Source organism: Erpetoichthys calabaricus, chromosome 10 (assembly GCF_900747795.2).
Source record: "Erpetoichthys calabaricus chromosome 10, fErpCal1.3, whole genome shotgun sequence".
Taxonomy (NCBI): domain Eukaryota; kingdom Metazoa; phylum Chordata; class Cladistia; order Polypteriformes; family Polypteridae; genus Erpetoichthys; species Erpetoichthys calabaricus.
The window spans coordinates 158,965,584-158,988,580 of NC_041403.2; the positions used below are offsets into that span (position 1 = coordinate 158,965,584).

A 22,997-nucleotide genomic window follows, 5' to 3' on the forward strand; every position below is an offset into this window, starting at 1 on the left:
AGGGGGAGGCAACCATGACACCTGTCAGGAGGCTCTCTATCGCGAGCCTAAAGCTGCGGCAAATGACATGGAAATCCCTGCAGTGTTTAAATCAGGTCGGCATCACAAAACACCAAGATGTCTTATCGAGTCAGACGGATCTTATGCAGAAGCAGAGGATTAGGAATCGTAAAATTCAGAAGAGCGTTTTGAAAAGCCTAAACAACATCCAGTATGTCGTTTTTTTGTTTTTTTTTGTCCAATTTTAAACTTTAGGAGCATGAGCATGGAGGAGATCTCAGCCTCTTGTGCAAATTTAGATGCAAAATATTTAAAGGATCTGTCACATAGTATATTTATTTTTTCACCAGTTGGCAGACTCTCTTCGCCTACCTACCTGTAGTTCAGTTCCCAACTCAGGAATTTTACAAAGTTTGTATCTCTTCGTTGTTAAACAACTTTTTTAAAGCGAAAGTGACTGGTCGGCAACAATATGCTGATCTTGTATGTTGACCGCCAGTCTCTCGATCAGTGCCGTTATATTTTCAAGAAGGATTTCTCCTGTGTAATGTGGCAGGTGAAATTATTGTCGACAAAACGCATGCACCTGAGAAATTAACTGAAATGTTACTCGTGATTTTTCTTTCCGTACGATAAAGGTTTTGTTGACCAGCACACTGCAGTTTCAGGCGTTTCAGTTACATCTTGATATACAACAAACACAAAAAAGGCGGCCCAGTAAATCGCTTTGTATTCCACACGCTTTACGCGCCCGTGGTCAGCTCGCTCTGTCACCGCAAATGCTGTGTGAACAACCGCCGTCGTTCACGGGATGAATACATGCGGGCGGTCCGTGGTGGGTGACTTTCTGTTTTGGAGTTAAAAGTTACAAGAGTTAGACTTAACAGCAAGAATATTAATTCAAAAACAAAACCTAAAAATATGTCTTTCCGGCCAGTTTAATAGTTTCCTTTAGTTTTTCATTTCGGTTTTGTTGATTATTTTATTTCAGCTTACGAAAATCTTCCATCCATCCATCCATTTTCCAGCCCGCTATATACTAACACAGGGTCATGGGGGTCTGCTGGAGCAAATCCCAGCCACCACAGAGCGCAAGGCACGAACAAATCCCGGGCAGGGCGCCAACCCACCACAGTACCAAATTTTTTTTTTAACAATAATGAAAACTAAAATCAAAACGGAAACTAACTATAACAACCTTGCTGTGTCGCCATCACCTGCCTTGTACATTTCAATGACTTTGTTTCTTACATCAGCAGAATGCATCTTCATCTTCATGGTGGCAGCGATCGGCTTTTAATATCCAGAGAGACATAAAGGACTCACAAGTAGGGCCTCATTATTGTTAATTATGCCTGTCACTGCTGTGTCATTTATGATTCATTTGTGTTGGAGCTTCCAAAACATCCATCCATCCATTTTCCAACCTGCTGAATCCGAACACAGGGTCACGGGGGTCTGCTGGAGCCAATCCCAGCCAACACAGGGCACAAGGCAGGAATCAATCCCGGGCAGGGTGCCAACCCACCGCAGGCTTCCAAAACACAGAAGTTTAAATATGTCACACGCGCAATGGAAAAACCTTAGTGACTGACATTTTTTTAAAATTGAGTTTTTGGAGTTACCGGGTCTTTTCTGATGTTATAAGGCGCTGGTGATGGGCAAATATGTCTTCATAGCACGATGGAAGAAGCTCAAACGTACACAGTAGTTTACATACTGCGGGACAAAAACCGAGCAACTCCACTGACCAATAAGGGAAGGCCGCCTACCAATGAAAACGTCCGGTTACGATCACGTGCTTTTAACGGCAGGTGTTGATTCGTGAAAAAATCAATATTGTGTTCGTGAGGCTCAGGAAAAATATAATCTCGAAATTGTTAAGTATAGGTAACATTTTCTCAATTTGCCGAAAACCTGAAAAATGTGACATAAGAGGTTTGGGGAGACTTGTGCAAACGCTCACTTTGGGGTTTTTCTTCAGTTACATATCTACAGAAAATGGCTTCTTTGGACTTTCTGAATGCTGGAACAATTCATTTCCAGTTCACATTCAAAATCCATCTATTATCCAACCCGCTGAATCCGAACACAGGGTCACGGGGGGTCTGCTGGAGCCAATCCCAGCCAACACAGGGCACAAGGCAGGAACCAATCCTGGGCAGGGTGCCAACACACCGCAGCACATTCAAAATACTGAATGGATAAATATGTGGAGAAATCTTTTACCTTGCAGGAAATTACGACGATTTTCAAGGGGGTTAAATACTTTTGCACGTCACTGTATTTGTTTGCTAGAATCTCGTCAATGTAACCCCAGCCTTCCAAAAAAAAAAAAGAAAAACGATCAATAATGTACTTACGTAAAGGGGGTCTCCATTCAGAGGCCCCCTCATAAGAGCGAAGCAGGGGTACTGCAGCAGGGACACCACTGCCGAGAGGGCCATGATGAGGCCGTACAGCTTTCCAAAATGACGGGCTGGGAATCTGCAGGCAAAGAGCAAGATCGAGTTAACTGTAAAATGAAGACGAGCGGTTCCTGCACCCCTCCGTGTCCATCGGCGTGGGCTTCTATCCACATATATCGAGAATTTCCAGCTGACCTGTCAGACGTTTGTAAGAAAAACCAGAGCTCTGTAGTCAAATTGTATTGTAAGCCGTAGAAAGTGTGTTCCGTGTGGTTTTGTGAGGATGAAATGATTTTTGAGTGGGCAGCGTTAATAAATTATGTAGTTGTTATATTGGAAAATAAAATGTGAAAAAGATTTGTGCACATCTGGGCTCGTCAAAGGTCAGCACTACCACTGTGGGACACCGGAGGGCGCACAATCCCTAACCACCTTGTCTCCTTTCTCACCCTAACAGCACGCCCAATGAGGGCAGGTAACTCCACCCCTTCCGGTCCAGGAGCTGTTAAAACGGGGGCGTCTCATTTGGAAGACGATCACAGCCCTCCCCGTAATAAACACATGTCCTTGCGTTAGCCAACGGCAGGAGAGATTTCTAATCATTTCTGCACCATCTTTAGTTAAAAACTGTGGTAATGACAACCCGGAAGCAGTGTTGGACATCTTGGGGTGCCAGCTGGGTTATACGCCATTTAACGGCTGGAGACAGTAGCTCACATCAAAGAAACAAATCACAAACACTGGGAAGCACTGTCCCTTCAGCGGGAGGTTTAGATTAACAAAAGTAACATTCTGTCAGGCCTTATGGAGCTCCCTCTCGCGGTTGTTCTGGCCAGTCAATGACCCCTCCTTTCGGGACTCTCAGGGTGTTTTATGGTGGCTGCACCCGACAGGGTGGGATTAAGAAACTTGCTCTGTGCTGGCATGTAAGGAAGAGACAACCTCATTAGTGGCAGCGCCCCCTCTGGTACTGGTGGGTTATTACATACCACGCTTGTGAGGAGGTCCTCTGACGCACATGGGTGACAAACTCTCTGAATAAATGGGGTGCCAACTGAGCTACTCTAATATTTCATCAGAGTTCCTGTCCTTTACCACCAGTCAATGACAATGTGCACCATATGCCTCTCAGCCACAGCTCATATCACCTGAGGAGAGTCACATTCCTGCTAGAACCTCGTTTCGGTGACTTCTACCCCCCGTAATCTCATTCTCGGAGTCTCAGCCCAGAGGTTGTGGTCATGGATGGTCATGTAGACTAACCGGTAACTCAGTAGCTTCTCGGTCTAGTACAACGTCTGGAAGTCTGCCGCCTTTGCACTGATTCATCAACCGATCTCATGATCACTTCTAGCCGCACTTGTGAATAAAATCCCAAAGCATTTGAAGTCGTCCCCCCACCTGAGGCAGCCGTTTTACCCCTTAAACATTTCAGAGCAAAACAAAAAGATGTCTTTAAGCGCAACTTGGAAGCCCCTTTTTACTAACTTACGCAATTGCGACGAATGCCGCGTTTCCTCCATACAGAAAGGACCTGTTGAGAACTTGCAGGATGAAGGAGGCATACTGTACTGGCAGCACTGGGATGGTCACGCACACGGAAAACAAAACGCACTGGAAGGCGGTCAGTGCGAGAGACAACACCGAAGACTGGAGGTCGGCGAGTGCATCTGTGCCTGGGAAGGGAAGACAGAGAAAGAAATGCAAGTGAAGGTTAGCGAACCGTAAATGAAATGGGGGTCCACTGCAACTGACGTGAGAGAACATGAATGGAGATTAGAGAAATGAAGCATTCTGGGTAAAGTCCAAAATAACCTGATTTCATGTTAAATATGAGTCCTACTGTCCTCTGCTCCGCAATTCAATCAGGGTCCTCGTATTTAGAAGTGGGCTCTTCCTATCTCGGCCTCGCTATGTTTGCACCTACCAAAACTAATGGCTACATGGGAATTATAGAGAAATGGGCGGCACTGCACTTGCAGTTCAACGTCACGTCGCCAGGATTTGGTCACGTCTTCATAAGTCAATGCAAGTAGGCAGCCGACACTGACATGTCGTTTCAACAGCAACGACGCCACCTGGCTTTTGAATTACCTTGGAAGGAGGAAGTTCCTGTAGCTGATAAAACGCATCTCCCAAGTTCAAATTTCACTTGCACTTGCACGGTTGGTCTGGTCAGCTCAGTTGGCGCAGCTGTTGGAAACGGCTGCGCCACCCCGTAGTGTATCAAAGCAGTTGGCTTCAAACTGGCGCAGGCTGCTCACTAAATAAACGTCAAGGATGAAGGTCGAAACAAAAAACAGCCCAATTCCATCTGCCGTGGCGTAACTTTAGTTATCCGGTTGACGACTTAACCGCTCTTCTTGTAATTTCTAAATGCGTGTGCTACCCATCTAGACACTTGCGACTTCTCTTTTCTTTCCTCGTCTCTACCTCCCTTTCTCCTTCCTCCATGACCCTTGACCTGCCTCTATCATTTGCTAATTTGACCTCTTATCTCAGTTTTAAAAACAGGGCATAATTTGTAAACCTCGGCCTGCATGGTCGCCAGCAGTAGCGGAACATACGTTGAGTTTAAAGATGGGGACAGAGTGTTGTGAATCTTAGTTAGGGCTGGGCACAGGTTTTAGGGGTCATTATATGATGGAGGAGTAGAGTTCCAGATATGGGCACGGGAAGTAAATCTCACAGAAGGTGAGTTTTCACAATAAGGCAGTATAACGGTAACTTACACCGTAATGGGGTCACTAGAGACCCTTTTCTCACCTTGGTCATTTGATATTCCACATTTAAGCAGGTTGTGGTTGCAATTAAGTGGAATTATGGCATGGAATCTTCTGGGGCTGGAGCGGATCGTAGTAGAATTAGGGTTGGCGGTCCAATGTAGGACCTCGGACACCAACATTTGCTAATCGCGAGTCCCCACTTGATGTGACGGAGAACCTCCACACTGTAAAGGCAGGGCGGGCCTGGCTCTGTGAGGCAGCCAGCTCTTCACACTACCATTTTAAGAAATTAAAGCTAAGAAATGTTTCAACACTTGCTCAGGTTACTTGACGTTAAACTGAACCGCTTTAGTTATTTGGTTTTGTAGAGGAGTGACCGCGCCATGTTATGTTAAAAATAAACGTCATGCCAAATTAAAACACAGTTTAGCTCCTTCACATGGCTTCAGCTGGTGTGGAAATGAATGAGGTGAAAAAGAGGTTCAGCTGCTCAACGTTGGTAATCCCATGCAGCAGGCTAGTGTCCCGTCTCTTCAATTACAATACTAGGTGGCTTCGTCCCCTGCTCGCCCAAAAGGCCTGCGCTACGTGCCAGCCTCTTCTTGTCTCTGCCGCTTGTGTTGTGAAGAGGAGACGCACCCCAAGGAGACGCGGTCACTCCTCCGACACCCCCTCTTAAACGGTGATACAATGGGATACAAATGCAGTTTTCTTTTTACCTCCACTTTGCTCGATCAGCTGCTGGCTTGCTGCTGCTGCCGTGCCGCATGGTCTGCATGTCATATCACCGATGTCCATATATTCGATCTCTTTTCGCTTTTACCTTTTCATCAATATTGCTTTGAATTTTGATTCCGTGTTTGTACAATGCAATGTTTAACTGCCCGTGAGTGAATATCGTTTCTTCCTCTCTACAAGAAATGTTTCTGGCAATAGCATTCACACAAATGAGAAATGATTGAATGATTTTTTTCCCCTGAAGGCAACACGAATTATATGATCTACAAGTCTCCAACTTAAAGTTTAAATCCGAACAATGCAGTCGATCTCTTTTCGCTGTTCCGTTATTTCAACAAATAATAATTTCCATTTGTTTGCGCTAAGGTGATCTTTACTATCATTTTTTTGAGACTTTTGAATTTTCGTATTTACATTATCTCTAACCTGCTCTCCATGTGTATCGCGCCAACGTTTTTGAATTCTTTACGACGATCTACTTTGTCATCTACTCTTTGTCTTTTATTTCCAGCCCCGGGCCGTGGTTAAATCTCTTGGGACAAAGTCTCGTCTCGCGGGATGTGAACGTGTCTCTCTGAAAAAATCACGTCTCGTCTCCTTCCAACCTTCCAAGATATTTTTTATAATGGAGAGAAAAAATAATTCTAAGCATTAATTTAACATATATACAGTGCATCCAGAAAGTATTCACAGCGCATCACTTTTTCCACATTTTGTTATGTTACAGCCTTATTCCAAAATGGATTAAATTCATTTTTTTCCTCAGAATTCTACACACAACACCCCATAATGACAATGTGAAAAAAGTTTACTTGAAGCTTTTGCAAATTTATTAAAAATAATTAAAACTGAGAAATCCCATGTACATAAATATTCACAGCCTTTGCTCAATACTTTGTCGATGCACCTTTGGCAGCAATTACAGCCTCAAGTCTTGTTGAATATGATGCCACAAGCTTGGCACACCTATCCTTGGCCAGTTTCGCCCATTCCTCTTTGCAGCACCTCTCAAGCTCCTTCAGGTTGGATGGGAAGCGTCGGTGCACAGCCATTTTAAGATCTCTCCAGAGATGTTCAATCGGATTCAAGTCTGGGCTCTGGCTGGGCCACTCAAGCACATTCACAGAGTTGTCCTGAAGCCACTCCTTTGATATCTTGGCTGTGTGCTTAGGGTCGTTGTCCTGCTGAAAGATGAACCGTCGCCCCAGTCTGAGGTCAAGAGCGCTCTGGAGCAGGTTTTCATCCAGGATGTCTCTGTACATTGCTGCAGTCATCTTTCCCTTTATCCTGACTAGTCTCCCAGTCCCTGCTGCTGAAAAAATCCCCACAGCATGATGCTGCCACCACCATGCTTCACTGTAGGGATGGTATTGGCCTGGTGATGAGCGGTGCCTGGTTTCCTCCAAACGTGACGCCTGGCATTCACACCAAAGAGTTCAATCTTTGTCTCATCAGACCAGAGAATTTTCTTTCTCATGGTCTGAGAGTCCTTCAGGTGCCTTTTGGCAAACTCCAGGCAGGCTGCCATGTGCCTTTTACTAAGGAGTGGCTTCCGTCTGGCCACTCTACCATACAGGCCTAATTGGTGGATTGCTACAGAGATGGTTGTCCTTCTGGAAGGTTCTCCTCTCTCCACAGAGGACCTCTGGAGCTCTGACAGAGTGACCATCGGGTGCTTGGTCACCTCCCTGACTAAGGCCCTTCTCCCCCGATTGCTCAGTTTAGATGGCCGGTCAGCTCTAGGAAGAGTCCTGGTGGTTTCGAACTTCTTCCACTTACGGATGATGGAGGCCACTGTGCTCATTGGGACCTTCAAAGCAGCAGAAATTTTTCTGTAACCTTCCCCAGATTTGTGCCTTGAGACAATCCTGTCTCGGAGGTCTACAGACAATTCCTTTGACTTCATGCTTGGTTTGTGCTCTGACATGAACTGTCAACTGTGGGACCTTCTATAGACAGGTGTGTGCCTTTCCAAATCATGTCCAGTCAACTGAATTTACCACAGGTGGACTCCAATTAAGCTGCAGAAACATCTCAAGGATGATCAGGGGAAACAGGATGCACCTGAGCTCAATTTTGAGATTCATGGCAAAGGCTGTGAATACTTATGTACATGTGCTTTCTCAGTTTTTTTATTTTTAATAAATTTGCAAAAATCTCAAGTAAACATTTTTCACGTTGTTATTATGGGGTGTTGTGTGTAGAATTCTGAGGAAAAAAATGAATTTAATCCATTTTGGAATAAGGCTGTAACATAAGAAAATGTGGAAAAAGTGATGCGCTGTGAATACTTTCCGGATGCACTGTATCTTCTGGTAAGAAGGCCCAAACTGTAAGGTGATGTGACGTCAAGGTTGGTGGTCTTTCAAACCAGATACAAGGACTTGACCTGCAACCCGCTGCACAATTTCTTAACACATCTGTTAAAAGGGATATGATCTAAAGTATGCACCAGTGCCCAGCTGGCATACACGTTAGGTTTACATTTGCCACCTTTACTATCTGTGGGTCAACAAAGGAGGACAGAAATGGGGAGGAAACTTCACAAGAGTCAAACGTCCTTTGTGCTTACTTACTTTTCTGGCTGTTGTGTCCCCTTTTGTGCCGGTCCATCACCAGTCCGTTCCATGGGGCACACAAAACGCCGCACAGCTGGGTGAAGGCAAAGGCGTTGGTGTAGCGGCTAACTGCAAAACAAACCACGTGACAAGAGTCAGAAAGTACACGTCTGAGGGCACCCTGAAACGTCCACTTCGGATTCCCTAGGAAGTCACGTTTTCCCACAATTCTCTTTCTGCAAATGCACAATTTAGCATGCAACAATTGTTTGGTTAATTTTTTCCTCCCATTGACACCTTCTTGCAATGACCACCCTAACCCCAAACCATCAACAACTACTGCCACATCAACTTGAATGGCCACCGCTGACCATCAGTGTCCATAACTGAAGAACAAGTATAGAGACACCTGAGGAAGCTACACACAGGAAAGGCTGTGAGACCAGATGGAGTCAGCCCTTGAGTTCTTAAGGCTGTGATGACCAACTTTGTGGTGTCCTCTGTCACTTATTCAGTCTGTCCTTAAAGCTACAGAAAGTTGCACTGCTTTGCATAACATCCGGCATTGTCTCTGTGCCAAAGAAGGCAGACCAGTGGCACTTTCATCTCACATCATGAAGGCCTTTGAGATTCTGGTCCTGGACTGTAGGAGTCCTCTTGTGGAAGACCACCTGGACCCCCAGTTGTTTGCCTATTGGACAAAGACTGGATTGGAGGATGCAATGATGTGTGTGCTCCACAAGGCCTGACAAAGCTGGCAGTACTGTGACAATGCTGTTTTTTTATTTCTCCAGGGCCTTCAGTACCATCCAGCCATCCCTCTTAAGGGGTAAACTCAGAGATATGCAGATGGATGAGCCTGTGGGGTCCTGGATGATGGACTATCTGTCAGGTAGACAACAGCTTATGAGACTCAAGGACTGTGTGAGCAAAACTGGAACACCACGAGGAACAGGCCTGTCTGCTTTACTCCTCACTGTGTACACCTCAGACTAGAAATATAACAGAAGGTCAAGTCACTGGCAGATATTCTTAGCTGATTCTGCTCTGATAGGGTGAATTGATAAGGGGGATGAAAAAAAGAAGAGAAGTCAGGAGGAGAAGTTTGAGAATTGTCTACAACTTGACATCAGCAAAACCAAGGAATTGGGTGTTGCCTTTCACAGCACCAAAGACCCTCCATGTCTAGCCACTGATCTTGGAGCAGATGTAGAGGTGGCCCAGTCCTACAAGTACTTGGGGGGGGGGGGGGGGGTGTTGGGGTGGTCCACATTAATGACAGGTTCGACTGATGTCACAATGCAGAGCAGACTGTGTTCCTTTAATGTGGGAAGTGACATCTTTCATGTCTTCTACAACTCTGCGATGGCCAGAGTGGTTGTGCTGGGCTGGCAATGTCACTTCAAGAAGAGGCCCACCGAATCAACAAGTTAATTTGAAGGGCTGGATCAGTTATTAGTCACACTTTATAGACCCTCTGATAGTCAATAGTGGAGGAGAGGATGAAAACAAACCTGAGTGCCATTCTGAACAATGCTGCACATCCTCTCTCTGACACACCAACACTGAAGACTTACAGCCAACAAATCATTCAGCAGACGTGCGCCCAGAAACGCTGCGGGGGCTCCTTTATACACAACAGCAATACGTCTGGCTAGCACCTCACCGGGACTGGGAGTTTCAAGTCAGAAGTTTTCTTTCTTTTTAACTTTGTTGCATTTTAGTCAATGTGTGTGTGCGTGCCAGCAGCCATACCACCTGCCCTTCAGAAGAGGTCACCCACCTGAAGCGAAGCATGTCTGGGCCCAGCCAGTACTTGGATGGGAGACCATCTAGGAAAAGCTTGGGTTGCTACTGGTAGAGGTGATGGTGAAGCCAGCAGAGGGCACTTATCCTGTGGTCTGAATGTGAATCCCAATGCAGTGACAAGGACACTGGGCTGTAAATATGGTGCCGTGCCTTCCTTTCAGATGAGACCTAAAACTGAGGTCCTGACCATCTGTTGCCATTAAAGACCCCTGGGCTCCTTTCATAAACAGTAGGGTGGATCCTGATGTCCTGGCTAAATTGCCCACCATAGCCCAGTCCAGGGGGGTCCCCAACTCCAGTCCTGGAGGGCCCCAGTGGCTGCAGGTTTTCATTCTGACCCTTTTCTTAGTTAGTGACCTATTTTTGCTGCTAATTAACTTCTTTTGAATTAATTTTAATTGACTTGTTTTTTAAGATTTGTTCCCCTGAATTGCTTCATTTCTTTCCTTAAATGGCACCCAAACAGAAATGAAATGTGAAGTGAGTGAACCAACAGAAGACCAACTAAGCCAGGGCCTCAAACCCAACCAATTTCACTCCAACCAGTTGCTTAATTAGGCGCCAATGCTCGTTGTTAATTAAACTCGTTCTTTAATTCCATGGCTCGTTGCTGCTCTCATTGTGCAATAGCAGACATTTCCGAAATTTGCTCTTTTCTAAGAACACTGTTAAAATGTTTTGTGGACCTGAGCCAGATCAGCATTCCTGAGACCTTCACCATTCTTTATTTTTAGATCTTGTATGATGGACACAGTTTGCTGGTCATGTTTTGGCTCATTTTATATCTCATTACTGTTTGGCAGCTAATTAAGGAAAAATAAACAAGGGGTCTGACTCTTCAAGAGCCAGTCAAATAAAATTAATTCAAAAGAAATGAAGCAATTCAGAGGAAATTCAGGGGAACAAATCTTAAAAACAAGTCAATTAAAATTAATTCAAAAGAAGTTAATTAGCCGCAAAAACACGTCACTAATTAAGAAAAGGGTTAAAATGAAAACCTGCAGCCACAGGTGCCCTCCAGGACCGGAGTTGGGGACCCCTGGCCTAGTCATTCTGGCCCCCTAATCATCCCCTGTCTCTAATTGATAGATAGATACTTTATTAATCCCAAGGGGAAAATTCACATACTCCAGCAGCAGCATACTGATAAAGGACAATATTAAATTAAAGAGTGATAACAATGCAGGTAAAACGGACAATAACTTTGTATAATTTTAACGTTTACCCCCCCGGGTGGAATTGAAGAGTTGCATAGTGTGGGGGAGGAACGATCTCCTCAGTCTGTCAGTGGAGCAGGACGGTGACAGCAGTCTGTCGCTGAAGCTGCTCCTCTGTCTGGAGATGATCCTGTTCAGTGGATGCAGTGGATTCTCCATGATTGACAGGAGTCTGCTCAGTGCCCGTTGCTCTGTCACAGATGTCAAACTGTCCAGCTCCATGCCTACAATAGAGCCTGCCTTCCTCACCAGTTTGTCCAGGCGTGAGGCGTCTTTCTTCTTAATGCTGCCTCCCCAGCACACCACCGCATAGAAGAAGGCGCTCGCCACAACCGTCTGATAGAACATCTGCAGCATCTTATTGCAGATGTTGAAGGACGCCAGCCTTCTAAGGAAGTAGAGTTGGCTCTGTCCTCTCTTGCACAGAGCATCAGTATTGGCAGTCCAGTCCAATTTATCATCCCAGGTATTTATAGGTTTGCACCCTCTGCACACAGTCACCTCTGATGATCACGGGGTCCATGAGGGGCCTGGGCCTCCTAAAATCCACCACCAGCTCCTTGGTTTTGCTGGTGTTCAGGTGGAGGTGGTTTGAGTCACACCATTTAACAAAGTCATTGATTAGGTCCCTATACTCCTCCTCCTGCCCACTTCTGATGCAGCCCACGATAGCAGTGTCGTCAGCGAACTTTTGCACGTGGCAGGACTCCGAGTTGTGTTGGAAGTCCGATGTATATAGGCTGAACAGGACCGGAGAAAGTACAGTCCCCTGTGGCGCTCCTGTGTTGCTGACCACAATGTCAGACCTGCAGTTCCCGAGACGCACATACTGAGGTCTGTCTGTAAGATAGTCCACGATCCATGCCACCAGGTATGAATCTACTCCCATCTCTGTCAGCTTGTCCCTAAGGAGCAGAGGTTGGATTGTGTTGAAGGTGCTAGAGAAGTCTAGAAACATAATTCTTACAGCACCACTGCCTCTGTCCAAGTGGGAGAGGGATCGGTGTAGCATGTAGATGATGGCAACCTCCACTCCCACCTGCTCGTGATATGCGAACTGCAGAGGGTCGAGGGCATGGCGGACCTGTGGCCTCAGGTGGTGAAGCAGCAGCCGCTCCGTGGTCTTCATCCCTTTCACCCCTTCTCCATCAAATGTGTGGTGAGTGCACTGATACCGTCGTCACATCAACTAGGCAGATTTCCCCCTTTCATATCTATCTATCTATCTATCTATCTATCTATCTATCTATCTATCTATCTATCTATCTATCTATCTATCTATCTATCTATCTATCTATCTATCTATCTATCTATCTATCATGATAAGGGTCTCAGGAAGCCTTTTTTAAAGAATGATGCTAACTTTCTCAGATGGTCACCTAACGTGCACTCATTTTCAGGGGAGTACAGTGTGGGGTCCGATTCATTTTGGTTTTAACTTTCATTTGAACTATTCACTTACTTGTTTTAAGACATTCCACCGCAGTTTGGATTTTATGATTTATTTATTAAATGTTTTTGCCCACTCTTCAGAATTATTTAAAAATACATTTGCACAAAGCACTTTAGCACCAGTCTGGTTGTCGGTGTCCCAACTGCACAGTCCATCTCACTAATGACTATCGATGACCCGGTTCAAAAAAATCCCAAGGCATTTCTGATTCCATAACTGCTAACCCTGCCCACCAGCCCCTGATGACACGAGGATATGTCATGGAGTACACTTTTCTTTTACCTTGGTGTTGGTCATTTTCAGAAAGTCGCACCAGCATGGGGTTGAGTGTTCCGATGAACAGGTAGTGTCGCAGCTGCATGACAGAAATCCACACAAGATGCCAGAAAAAGAGGGATGAGAGGAAGCAGCTCTTAAAATCCCGCTGATCCTGTGGGCTGGTGGCTACTGTCTTCCCATCTGAGGAGAGACATCAAAGGTCATTTAGCTTTACATTGCACATGCAGTTACCACACAAGTCACCCTGTGACCAGCCGGGAAGTGGCTACTGTTACTTTCCCTTTGGATTCCTTCTTTAAGTTGCCTTCATGTGTGTGTCAAGCTGGTCAAACCCAGCATCTGATGTTAATCTTGAAAACACGCATATCTAATGTTCAGTGTGTTACGGTACAGGCCGGGTTTGTTATTATCCATTTTAATACTTGTTTTTGTCAATTACATTTCATTTTTTTTTGGTAGTTTGTAAGATTGTCATTTTGTAGTAAAGTAACAAATAATACCAAGCCAGACTGAGTTTGAGCTCACCGCATGCAGCCTGACCCCCAAACTCAGAAGGCAAGCTTCAGAGTCTAAACAGGCTCAAGCTTTCAAAGTTCTAAAGTACCTTAGATACCTAAAAGAGACATAGAAATATCTTTCAAAGGAGAGGGTGACCGTAAACCTCTGGCATCAAATGACAAAACAAAACCTCTTTGTAAATCAAGATTTATAAAAAACAACAGAAGAGCAAAAATGGCAAGGAAAGGTAAAAAAAGGCAAAAATAACGTAAAAATGGCATCCAATAGTTAAAAACTCCAAAGTTAAAAACTCCAATCCGTAATTAAATAATCAGGAAAGAAATGTAATGTTTTTGCCAGAGTTAATCTCCTGGTTTAGGAATAAATTCCTTTTTTTCTCTTTTTTATTTATAATTTATCCTTTAAACTCCTTAGTGTTATGTTTACACCAGGAAAATGAATCAAACACTTTCTATTATATTATATTATACTAGCAAAATACCCGCGCTTCGCAGCGGAGAAGTAGTGTGTTAAAGAGGTCATATAAATATATATATATACATATACATATATCCTAGAAATTTGATTCTGTTCATCTGGACAAAGTTTTTAAGTGGGAGAAATATTTCGAGACTTATCCAAGTCTCTTCCTCAGTCTCAATTGACTGCAGGTTTCCCCAACCTTATAAACAGTACCTTTGCTTAATCACAGAGACTAGCACCATTGACAAAGGGCCAGTTGATCAGTGATATGCAAATTGTCCACTGATTAGTAGACGTGTGAACCATTCATAGAGGGTTGAGGAATGGCTGCAATCACAGCATTGTAAGATGGTGACAGATGTACCCTTAGGCCCCCTCCTCTGTTCAGAGATGGTCGTTCCTTTTTCACGTAAATGGCCTCCTTGATTCCTCTCTCAAACCAGTGCTCCTCCCTGTCCAGGATGTGCACCTCTTCATCTTTAAAGGAGTGACCACTATCCTGTAGATGTAAATAAACTGCGGAGTCCTGGCCTGACGAGGAAGCTCTTCTGTGTTGTGACATGCGCTTAGCCAGTGGCTGCTTGGTTTCCCCGATGTACAATTCACGGCACTCCTCCTGGCACTTAACTGCATAAACTATGTTACTCTGTTTGTGCCGTGGGACCCGATCCTTGGGATGGACCAATCTTTGGCGTAGCGTGTTTTGGGGTTTGAAAGCCACTGAGACCTGGTGTTTCGAGAAAATGCGCCTCAGCTGTTCCGATACTCCTGACACATACAGGATCACTAAGGGTTTTCGCTTAGGCAGTGGATGTCCTTCCTCTCTCATGAATCGCTTGGAGCGTTCTTTAGGTGTCCTCCCTGCTTTGACAAAAGACCAGCTGGGATATCCACATTTACTCAGGGCCTTTTTGACGTGATTGCAGCCATTCCTCAACCCTCTATGAATGGTTCACACGTCTACTAATCAGTGGACAATTTGCATATCACTGATCAACTGGCCCTTTGTCAATGGTGCTAGTCTCTGTGATTAAGCAAAGGTACTGTTTATAAGGTTGGGGAAACCTGCAGTCAATTGAGACTGAGGAAGAGACTTGGATAAGTCTCGAAATATTTCTCCCACTTAAAAACTTTGTCCAGATGAACAGAATCAAATTTCTAGGATTTCCTTACCTGGATTATTGAGCATATACATATATACATATATATACATATCTACATATACACATATCTACATATACATATATATATACATATACACATCCACATATATATACATATATATATATATATATATATATATATATATATATATATATATATATATATATATATATATATATATCAATATATATATACACATACATATACACACATACATACACACACACATATACATATATACATATACACATACATACATACATATATATATATACACACATACATATAAACATATACACATACATACATATATATATATACACACATACATACATACATACACACACACATATACATATACACATACATACATACATACATACATATATATATATATACACACATACACACATATACATATATACATATACACATACATACATATATATATATATATATATACACACATACATACATACATATATACACACATACATACATACATACATACACACACACATATACATATATACATATACACATACATACATACATATATATATACACACATACATACATACATACATATATATATATATACACACATACATACATACATATATACATATACACACATACATACATGCATACATACACACATATATATATATATATATATATACACATATAGACACATATATATACATATACATATTTACATATCTACATATATATATATATATATATATATATATATATATATATACATATCTACATATATATACACATATATATATATATATATATATACATATCTACATACATATACACATATATATATATATACATACATACATTCACACATATATATATATATATATATATATATATATATATATCTACATATATATATAAATATATATATAGCCAAATCCCCGCGTTTCGCAGCGGTGAAGTACTGCTTTTAAATTTTTATTAAGAAGAAAACAAAACCTTTTTAAATTGAGGGAAAATATACCAATAACAATTTGTTAAGGATCTGTTTTTTTGTGAAGCTGCCTTTACACAGCCTGTCCGCTGTTTTATAAACGAACGCCATATAAGGCCGTCCTTTCTCCTTGCTTAGCGGTTCTGTATTGTTTTATTGTTCGTTTATTACGATTGTTATAGTTATTGTGTAGGTATTTGAGACTCAGTTTTCTGTTCAGGTACCCATTTCCTTTATGTAGTCCGCGGATTCTCCGCTATTTTTTGTTCGTTTATTACGATTATAGTTATTTATTGATTCCCTTCTTTAGCTGACTGCCTGCTCATATAAGGCGCTCTGCTGTTTTTTTGTGAAGCAGCCTTTACACAGTTTCTCCACTGTTTTATAAATGAACGCCATATAAGGTCATCCTTTTTCCTTGCTTCGCCAAGGAAGCAGCCTTTTTATTTAATCCACGGGTTCTCCGCTGTTTTATTCTTCGTTTATTACGATTGTTATAGTTCTCTTTGTATACCACGTTGTTAGTTCAGCACTCCGGTTGTAATATGACCAAGCTGTGCAAGCTTACTGTTGAGAATGCAATGTATAGTTGTACAGGAGAAAAGCAATCTTGCCTCAAATCAATGGCAACCTTTTTTAGGTCTATGAACTTAATTTAAACTTTAGGTTTACATGGTGCTTTGTTTCCGAAGTACCTGCACTCATGAATATGTCTGTTTTCGTCAGTTGCTTCATATTCTTTTCCTACATTATCAATTGTGTAATGTGTTTTTTGAACAGGTTTGATTCATCGAAGTGATCACTCATGCTGCGCTCAGTCAGTTCACGTGAGCCGCTCTCTTGTGTGATGTTGTGATGTCCACGGCTTTATTTAATGTTAGCTAAGACCTGGCACTTAAAAGTTTCTCGCTACAGCAATTTTAACTCAGTTACAAAGTCATCCAAAGTCTCGTTTATACCTCGTGTCTTCTCATTAAACTTGTATGTCGCGAATATGGTATTGCAAACGGCAGTGGGAGCGTTTCTATAAACTTAATTTAAACTTACGGTTTACACCGTGCTTTGTTTCCGCAGTAGCTGCACTTATGAATATGCTTGTATGCGTCACTCGCTCGCTTCTTATTGTTTCGCTGCCTTCTCAATTGTGTAATGAATGTTTTCTTCAGCGCTCATTGGGGCTCTTCCTTGTTTTTTACGTACTGCGTTCACAGTCAGTTCACGTGATTACGTGGGAGGCGTGATGACGCGATACGCAACTCCGCCTCCCAAGGCCATCGAGCTGCAGTCTATTACAGTATATGGACAAAATTGAGGTTCCAGTTATGACCGTTACGCGTAGAATTTCAAAATGAAACCTGCCTAACTTTTGTAAGTAAGCTGTAAGGAATGATCCTGCCAAATTTCAGCCTTCCACCTACACGGGAAGTTGTAGAATTAGTGATGAGTCAGTCAGTCAGTGAGTGAGTGAGTGAGTCAGTGAGGGCTTTGCCTTTTATTAGTATAAGATTATATTTAGACATATATAAACGAAAGACCCATTTGTGTATGGAGCAGTCTGCTCTGCTCACACTCTACCTCAGTCACTACATGACGCATGCATGCACTTTTATGTTTTTTTGGCACATGCATGCACCTTACTTCTCACTACAAAAGCCCTGCCACACAATGACGATGTTGTGCTAATGACACCGATGAAGAGACACAACGTCGAAATGAAGCAAACGCCACAGCTCAACAACGTGCAAGTGAAACACCTCAGCAACGGAGAGCAAGGCTTGAAGTTTTCACTAAACACATTGTCTGTCGGGAGGTATTGTCTTGAGACAAAGATTAATAGGACTCCTATGCCTGTTATATGGGTAAGATATGGTATCGCCAGGGTGTTCTTACGAAACCCAGTGGGGCAGCAAGCACAGGTTGGGTCCATGTCCACTGCACCGGGTCATTTTTAAAAGTTAACTAAAGCCTCTCCATGTTCATGAATATATAGTAAAACTGGGTCTTTGGGTTATTTTTTTGTCTCAAAGACCACAATCAGGTAGTTATGCTATATTATATTATTATATGTCTGGCTTCAGAGAGACTAGCTAAATTTGAACAAAATGCACATTTCACAATGATACTGAAATGGACAACATGCATGGGCTGGCATCTATGACGGGATTGGGCCTACTTCCTTTAAAGGTCAGGAGGTCAACACAATGGAGAGATCGGGGAGGCACAGAATCGAGGCTGTATGCTCCCCCGACCCTCTAGATGGCAGCGCCCTGGGCTTCAATACCCATTTGGACACCCCCAATGAATGCTGGGAACTGTGGGTTCTACATTGTTTGGGTCTGTGGGTGCCACCAGGGGGTGCTGCACGGAGCTACACTCTTTAATTTATAGGACTTCTGGATGACTATTACATAGTCAATAGATATTAAAGCATCTATCTATCTATCTATCTATCTATCTATCTATCTATCTATCTATCTATCTATCTATCTATCTATCTATCTATCTATCTATCTATCTATCTTGCTTACTATACTAAAATTAACATCTATCTATCTATCTATCTATCTATTGATTGGAAGCTGTTGTAGAAACCCTCGACAAATGTGGCTGCTCACAAACTTATTCTTTCTAATTATTCCTGACTCCTCTGCAGAGATCAGGCTTCACTTTGACTTTGACTTTCACTTTTTAGTGTCTGAAAGGCCAAATTAATTCCCCCGTGTTTTAATGTTGTAACTTTTACAAAGAAATAAATGAAATACCCAGCCTGGTGATTCATAATAAAGTGAAGCGCTAACACCGGGGAGTTCACAAAGCCCTAAGATGGCCGCCCTGCTTGAATCTGAGAGGAGCCTCAGCACACCCCACAGACCTCGGCCTTTGAAAATCTCAATTTCTGTACATTCAATTTAAATGATTTTTTTTACCAATGCTTTTAAAGCTCTTGTCATTTTATTTTCTTTTGTTTTCAGCCAAAAAATAATAATCAAAAGCGCTGACCCCCAGATATCGGGCATCTCTTACTGCTTGCGGGCAGCCTTTCTAAGTATCCTTCATTGTGGGTCACCTTGGACATTGGAGGTTCACTTTACTGTGAAGAGCGACACAGGAATCTAAAGCAGGTGTGAAACCTCATTTCGTGTGGTTAGTGTTACCTAAACATGGAGAAGACACAGTTAGTGCCACGTAGGCTCACCATTTTGGAGCGGCGCGTTCTCAGTGTTGAGCTCCTTGTCCATACTTCTTGAAGGGGTCGACTGCGTTTTGTCATTTAGGTCGGCTTTAGTAACTGACAGCTTCTTTCTTCTTCCACAGGGTAACCTGGATAGAAAGAATAAGAAAAAGAAGGAAGTGGTGAGGTCACCAGTCACCGATCTCCTGTACACACAGCATGTGTGTGTTTGTGTGTGTTTAGTCTGCCTGAGTGATGTGTGTTTGTACACAGATGGCATCTCAGAAACATGAACTGGAAGTTAAGGGAATGAAGCCAGGAAGCACTTCTTAATACAAAGAGCTGTGCCAACAAACTACCAAGATAAGGCGTTGAAGTGGACACCTTGAGAACCTTGAAGAAGTGTCTGCATGAGATGATGGGACAGCTTAGGTCAGGTCAGGTCAGGTTGGGGGGGCATGCACTGGCACAGTGAATTGCCACACCCTCCACGTGATAAAACAGCTCGGGATCCCAGTTGGCAATCCCCCAGACAGATGCACAGTCCAGTCCCAACCTCTGGAAATGACCCTCTATCCGCTGCAGTCAGGTGTTACATGGGCGTCTCCTTGGCCTGGTCCCGCCACTTGGGTCCCAGACAATACAAGCCGGACCACCCTTGTGGAATCGCGCCACATGGCTGTAGTGCCGTAACTGATGCTCCCTCACAATGCAGGTAACTCCATGAACAACACAAAGTCAAACCAACGGTACCCAAGGATTGTCCGGAGAGACACAGTACTGAAGGAGTCCAGTCTTCATCTCAGGTCACTGGATAGCGGCCATGTCTCGCAACCATATAGCAAGACAGGAAGCACCAGGACTCTAAAGACTTGAACCTTGGTCCTTTTAGATATTGGGAGCACCACACACCCCTTTCCAGTGACCTCATGACCCCCCCATGCTCTCCCAATCCATCTACTGACTTCATAGTCACCAGAGATGTGAATGTCACTTCCTTCAGACAGCTTAGCAATTAGCCAAACAAACAAGCCCGATGGACTGAATGGTCTCCACTTTTGTTTGTCAAATTTCTCAAATTCTTATGTTCTCTAAACCAGTGGCGTAGCGTAGTGTGGGCGGCCCGCCCCGGGCGGCACTTTTAGGGGGCGGCAAAATTTCACAATAAATAATAATAATATCTTGTAAAAATTTGAACCATACCTAAATAAGGGGGCGGCGGAATTTTCCTCCGCCCCGGGCGGCTGACACCCACGCTACGCTACTGCTCTAAACACTTTCACATGAAGACAAATCAATCCGGTTAAGTCGCGTTGTGTATACAAGGCTGAGTTTCTTTGACACAGTAGTGACCAACTTCCAACTGACAGAGTGTGGAGAACAGATGAGGACAATGGGGGTTGGAGCCAACAGATGAACGTCAAACTCCAGCCAATTTCAGCTAGGGAGTGCTGACCTGCACGCACTTCAGAGGGGCTTCTCTGTATGTGGCCACCGATGAGTCCTGGTGAAGAGTCCTGGCTTGGAGATTCTGAGAGGATCCCGCTGGGATCGGCTTACAGAGTGGATAAAGGTAAGCGTGGATGAAGTTACCTCTGACCCTGCGTGAGGCCGAACTGCAGACGAGTGCCTGAACTCGGCCGACGAGAGTGCATGGCACTCCATAGAACGCAGCCGTGGGAGACTGGGGTGGCACTGGAGTGAGACAGTGTCTCAGCTCTGGATGAACCCTTATGGAGCAAAATTCCTCGCTTTCCATCCCAAAAAATTAAAACAAACAAAAAAAAAACAATAGCCCCCACTGCAATTGTAAAACCACATGCAAAAGTAATTTTAGGAACAGGGTCTGGCTGTAGAGCTCCCTGTCATGTCGTTCAGGGGGCCTGTGGCTCGAGGGCCGAAGTGGAGAGTCTTGGCTGGCACAGTGTAATGTGAGCCTTGCTGAGCACAAATAGATACGTTAATAAGGCTGCATTTTCGCATAAATGAGTAAGTGTACGATTTCAAAAACAAAAGGTAATTTATCATCTCAGTATTTGTATTGTAGCAGAAATCTCCCTGAAACTATTTACATTGCATGTGTGTTTAACCAGCTAATACCTAAAAGTACAATATCACAATTTCACACATTATATTATCGGATTTCCGTCACACAATAATCCATCCGTCCATTATCCAACCCGCTATATCCGAACTGCAGGGTCACGGGGGTCTGCTGGAGCCAATCCCAGCCAACACAGGGCGCAAGGCAGGAAACAAACAAACCCTGGGCAGGGTGCCAGCCCACCGCAGGGCACACACACCCACACACCAAGCACACACTAGTGACAATTTAGAATCGCCAATGCACCTAACCTGCATGTCTTTGGACTGTGGGAGGAAACCGGAGCACCCGGAGGAAAGTCACACAATAATACAGTTTAAAATTTGCATAGTTTAAGTTTAGCAGCTTAACATTTTTTACCATGCTGTAATGAAATAATCAGCAAAGGCTGTTACAAAAACTAAAAAAAAAAAAAAAATCAACTCCGGCTGCATACCTAAAGTGGCAGACCCCCCTGTGGCTGCTCCAGCCTGCTGGACCCCATCTTTGTCACACAAAACCAAACACATCACATCCACCTGTGCGTCTGTCTGTCTGCGTAATCGTCTGTGTGCTATGTCTTTGTCATACCAAAAGATGGCGCATCACAAACGGTACCGCTTTTACTAATCCCATACAAAATGGCGTACAACAGAGGCATATGCATTGCATTTCTCATTCCAACAGATGGCACATCACTAACATTTGTAGTATTGCATTCTCTTACTACAAATGTTTGAGATGTGCCGTCTGTTGGAATGGGAAATGCAATGCATTTTATTCCTGCTGTAAGGGATAGCTAGCAGCCTTACCTGGCCAGGATGCCCAGGAGATGGAAGGGCATTATCTCCCCCAGAGAGCTAGATGGCAGCTCCCCGCTAGGTTGTGGCAGCGCCTTGGTTTCCTACAGGGCACCATGGGAATAGGAGTTCTGTGACTCAGCCCTGTTGGGTGCCATCTGTGCGGCCAGGGGGTGCTGCTGCGGGGACTGGGGAGCCCTACTTTGTGGGGCTCCAGCCTTACCTGGAAGTGCTCCTGGGTCAAGAACTTTGTGATGCTGGGAATACTCCAGGGATTACTTAAAAGGAGCTGCCTGTGGGAAGTGTTTCCCACAGCATAATGTATTTTTTTAGAAATGAACTTGGGACAACATCTCACAGAAATTTGATTGTATTGTAGAGGGCGGCAGCCTGACCTCTGGGTGAGTGGGGCGGGATGCACGATGGACAGCGACCTGTCATAAGGGAACACGGAGCGCCACATAGAAGACGAGTCTTGGGACACTTCACGCTTCATTCTACAAGGCCAGAAAGGTTCAAGAATGCAGGCAGAGACTTCCCACCTCCACTCACAGGCCCCTGAATGACGTGACATGGTCCTGAGGCTGGAGCATCATTAATAAATATCATTAATATGCAGGC

The 22,997-nt window shown here is 43.8% G+C and overlaps 1 protein-coding gene across 2 annotated transcripts in view; it reads right to left on the reverse strand.

Moving 5' to 3' along the window:
• slc43a3a (solute carrier family 43 member 3a) overlaps nucleotides 1-22,997 on the reverse strand; it is a 79,315-nt gene that overhangs the window by 4,743 nt on the left and 51,575 nt on the right. For both annotated transcript variants that reach the window (XM_028812240.2, XM_051932574.1), the window contains exons 8-12: nucleotides 19,518-19,642; nucleotides 13,192-13,368; nucleotides 8,449-8,559; nucleotides 3,901-4,084; nucleotides 2,364-2,487 (exon numbers count right to left, since the gene is read on the reverse strand). In XM_028812240.2, coding sequence (XP_028668073.1) covers nucleotides 2,364-2,487; nucleotides 3,901-4,084; nucleotides 8,449-8,559; nucleotides 13,192-13,368; nucleotides 19,518-19,642 — 721 coding nt within the window. The remainder of the gene's footprint in view (nucleotides 1-2,363; nucleotides 2,488-3,900; nucleotides 4,085-8,448; nucleotides 8,560-13,191; nucleotides 13,369-19,517; nucleotides 19,643-22,997) is intronic.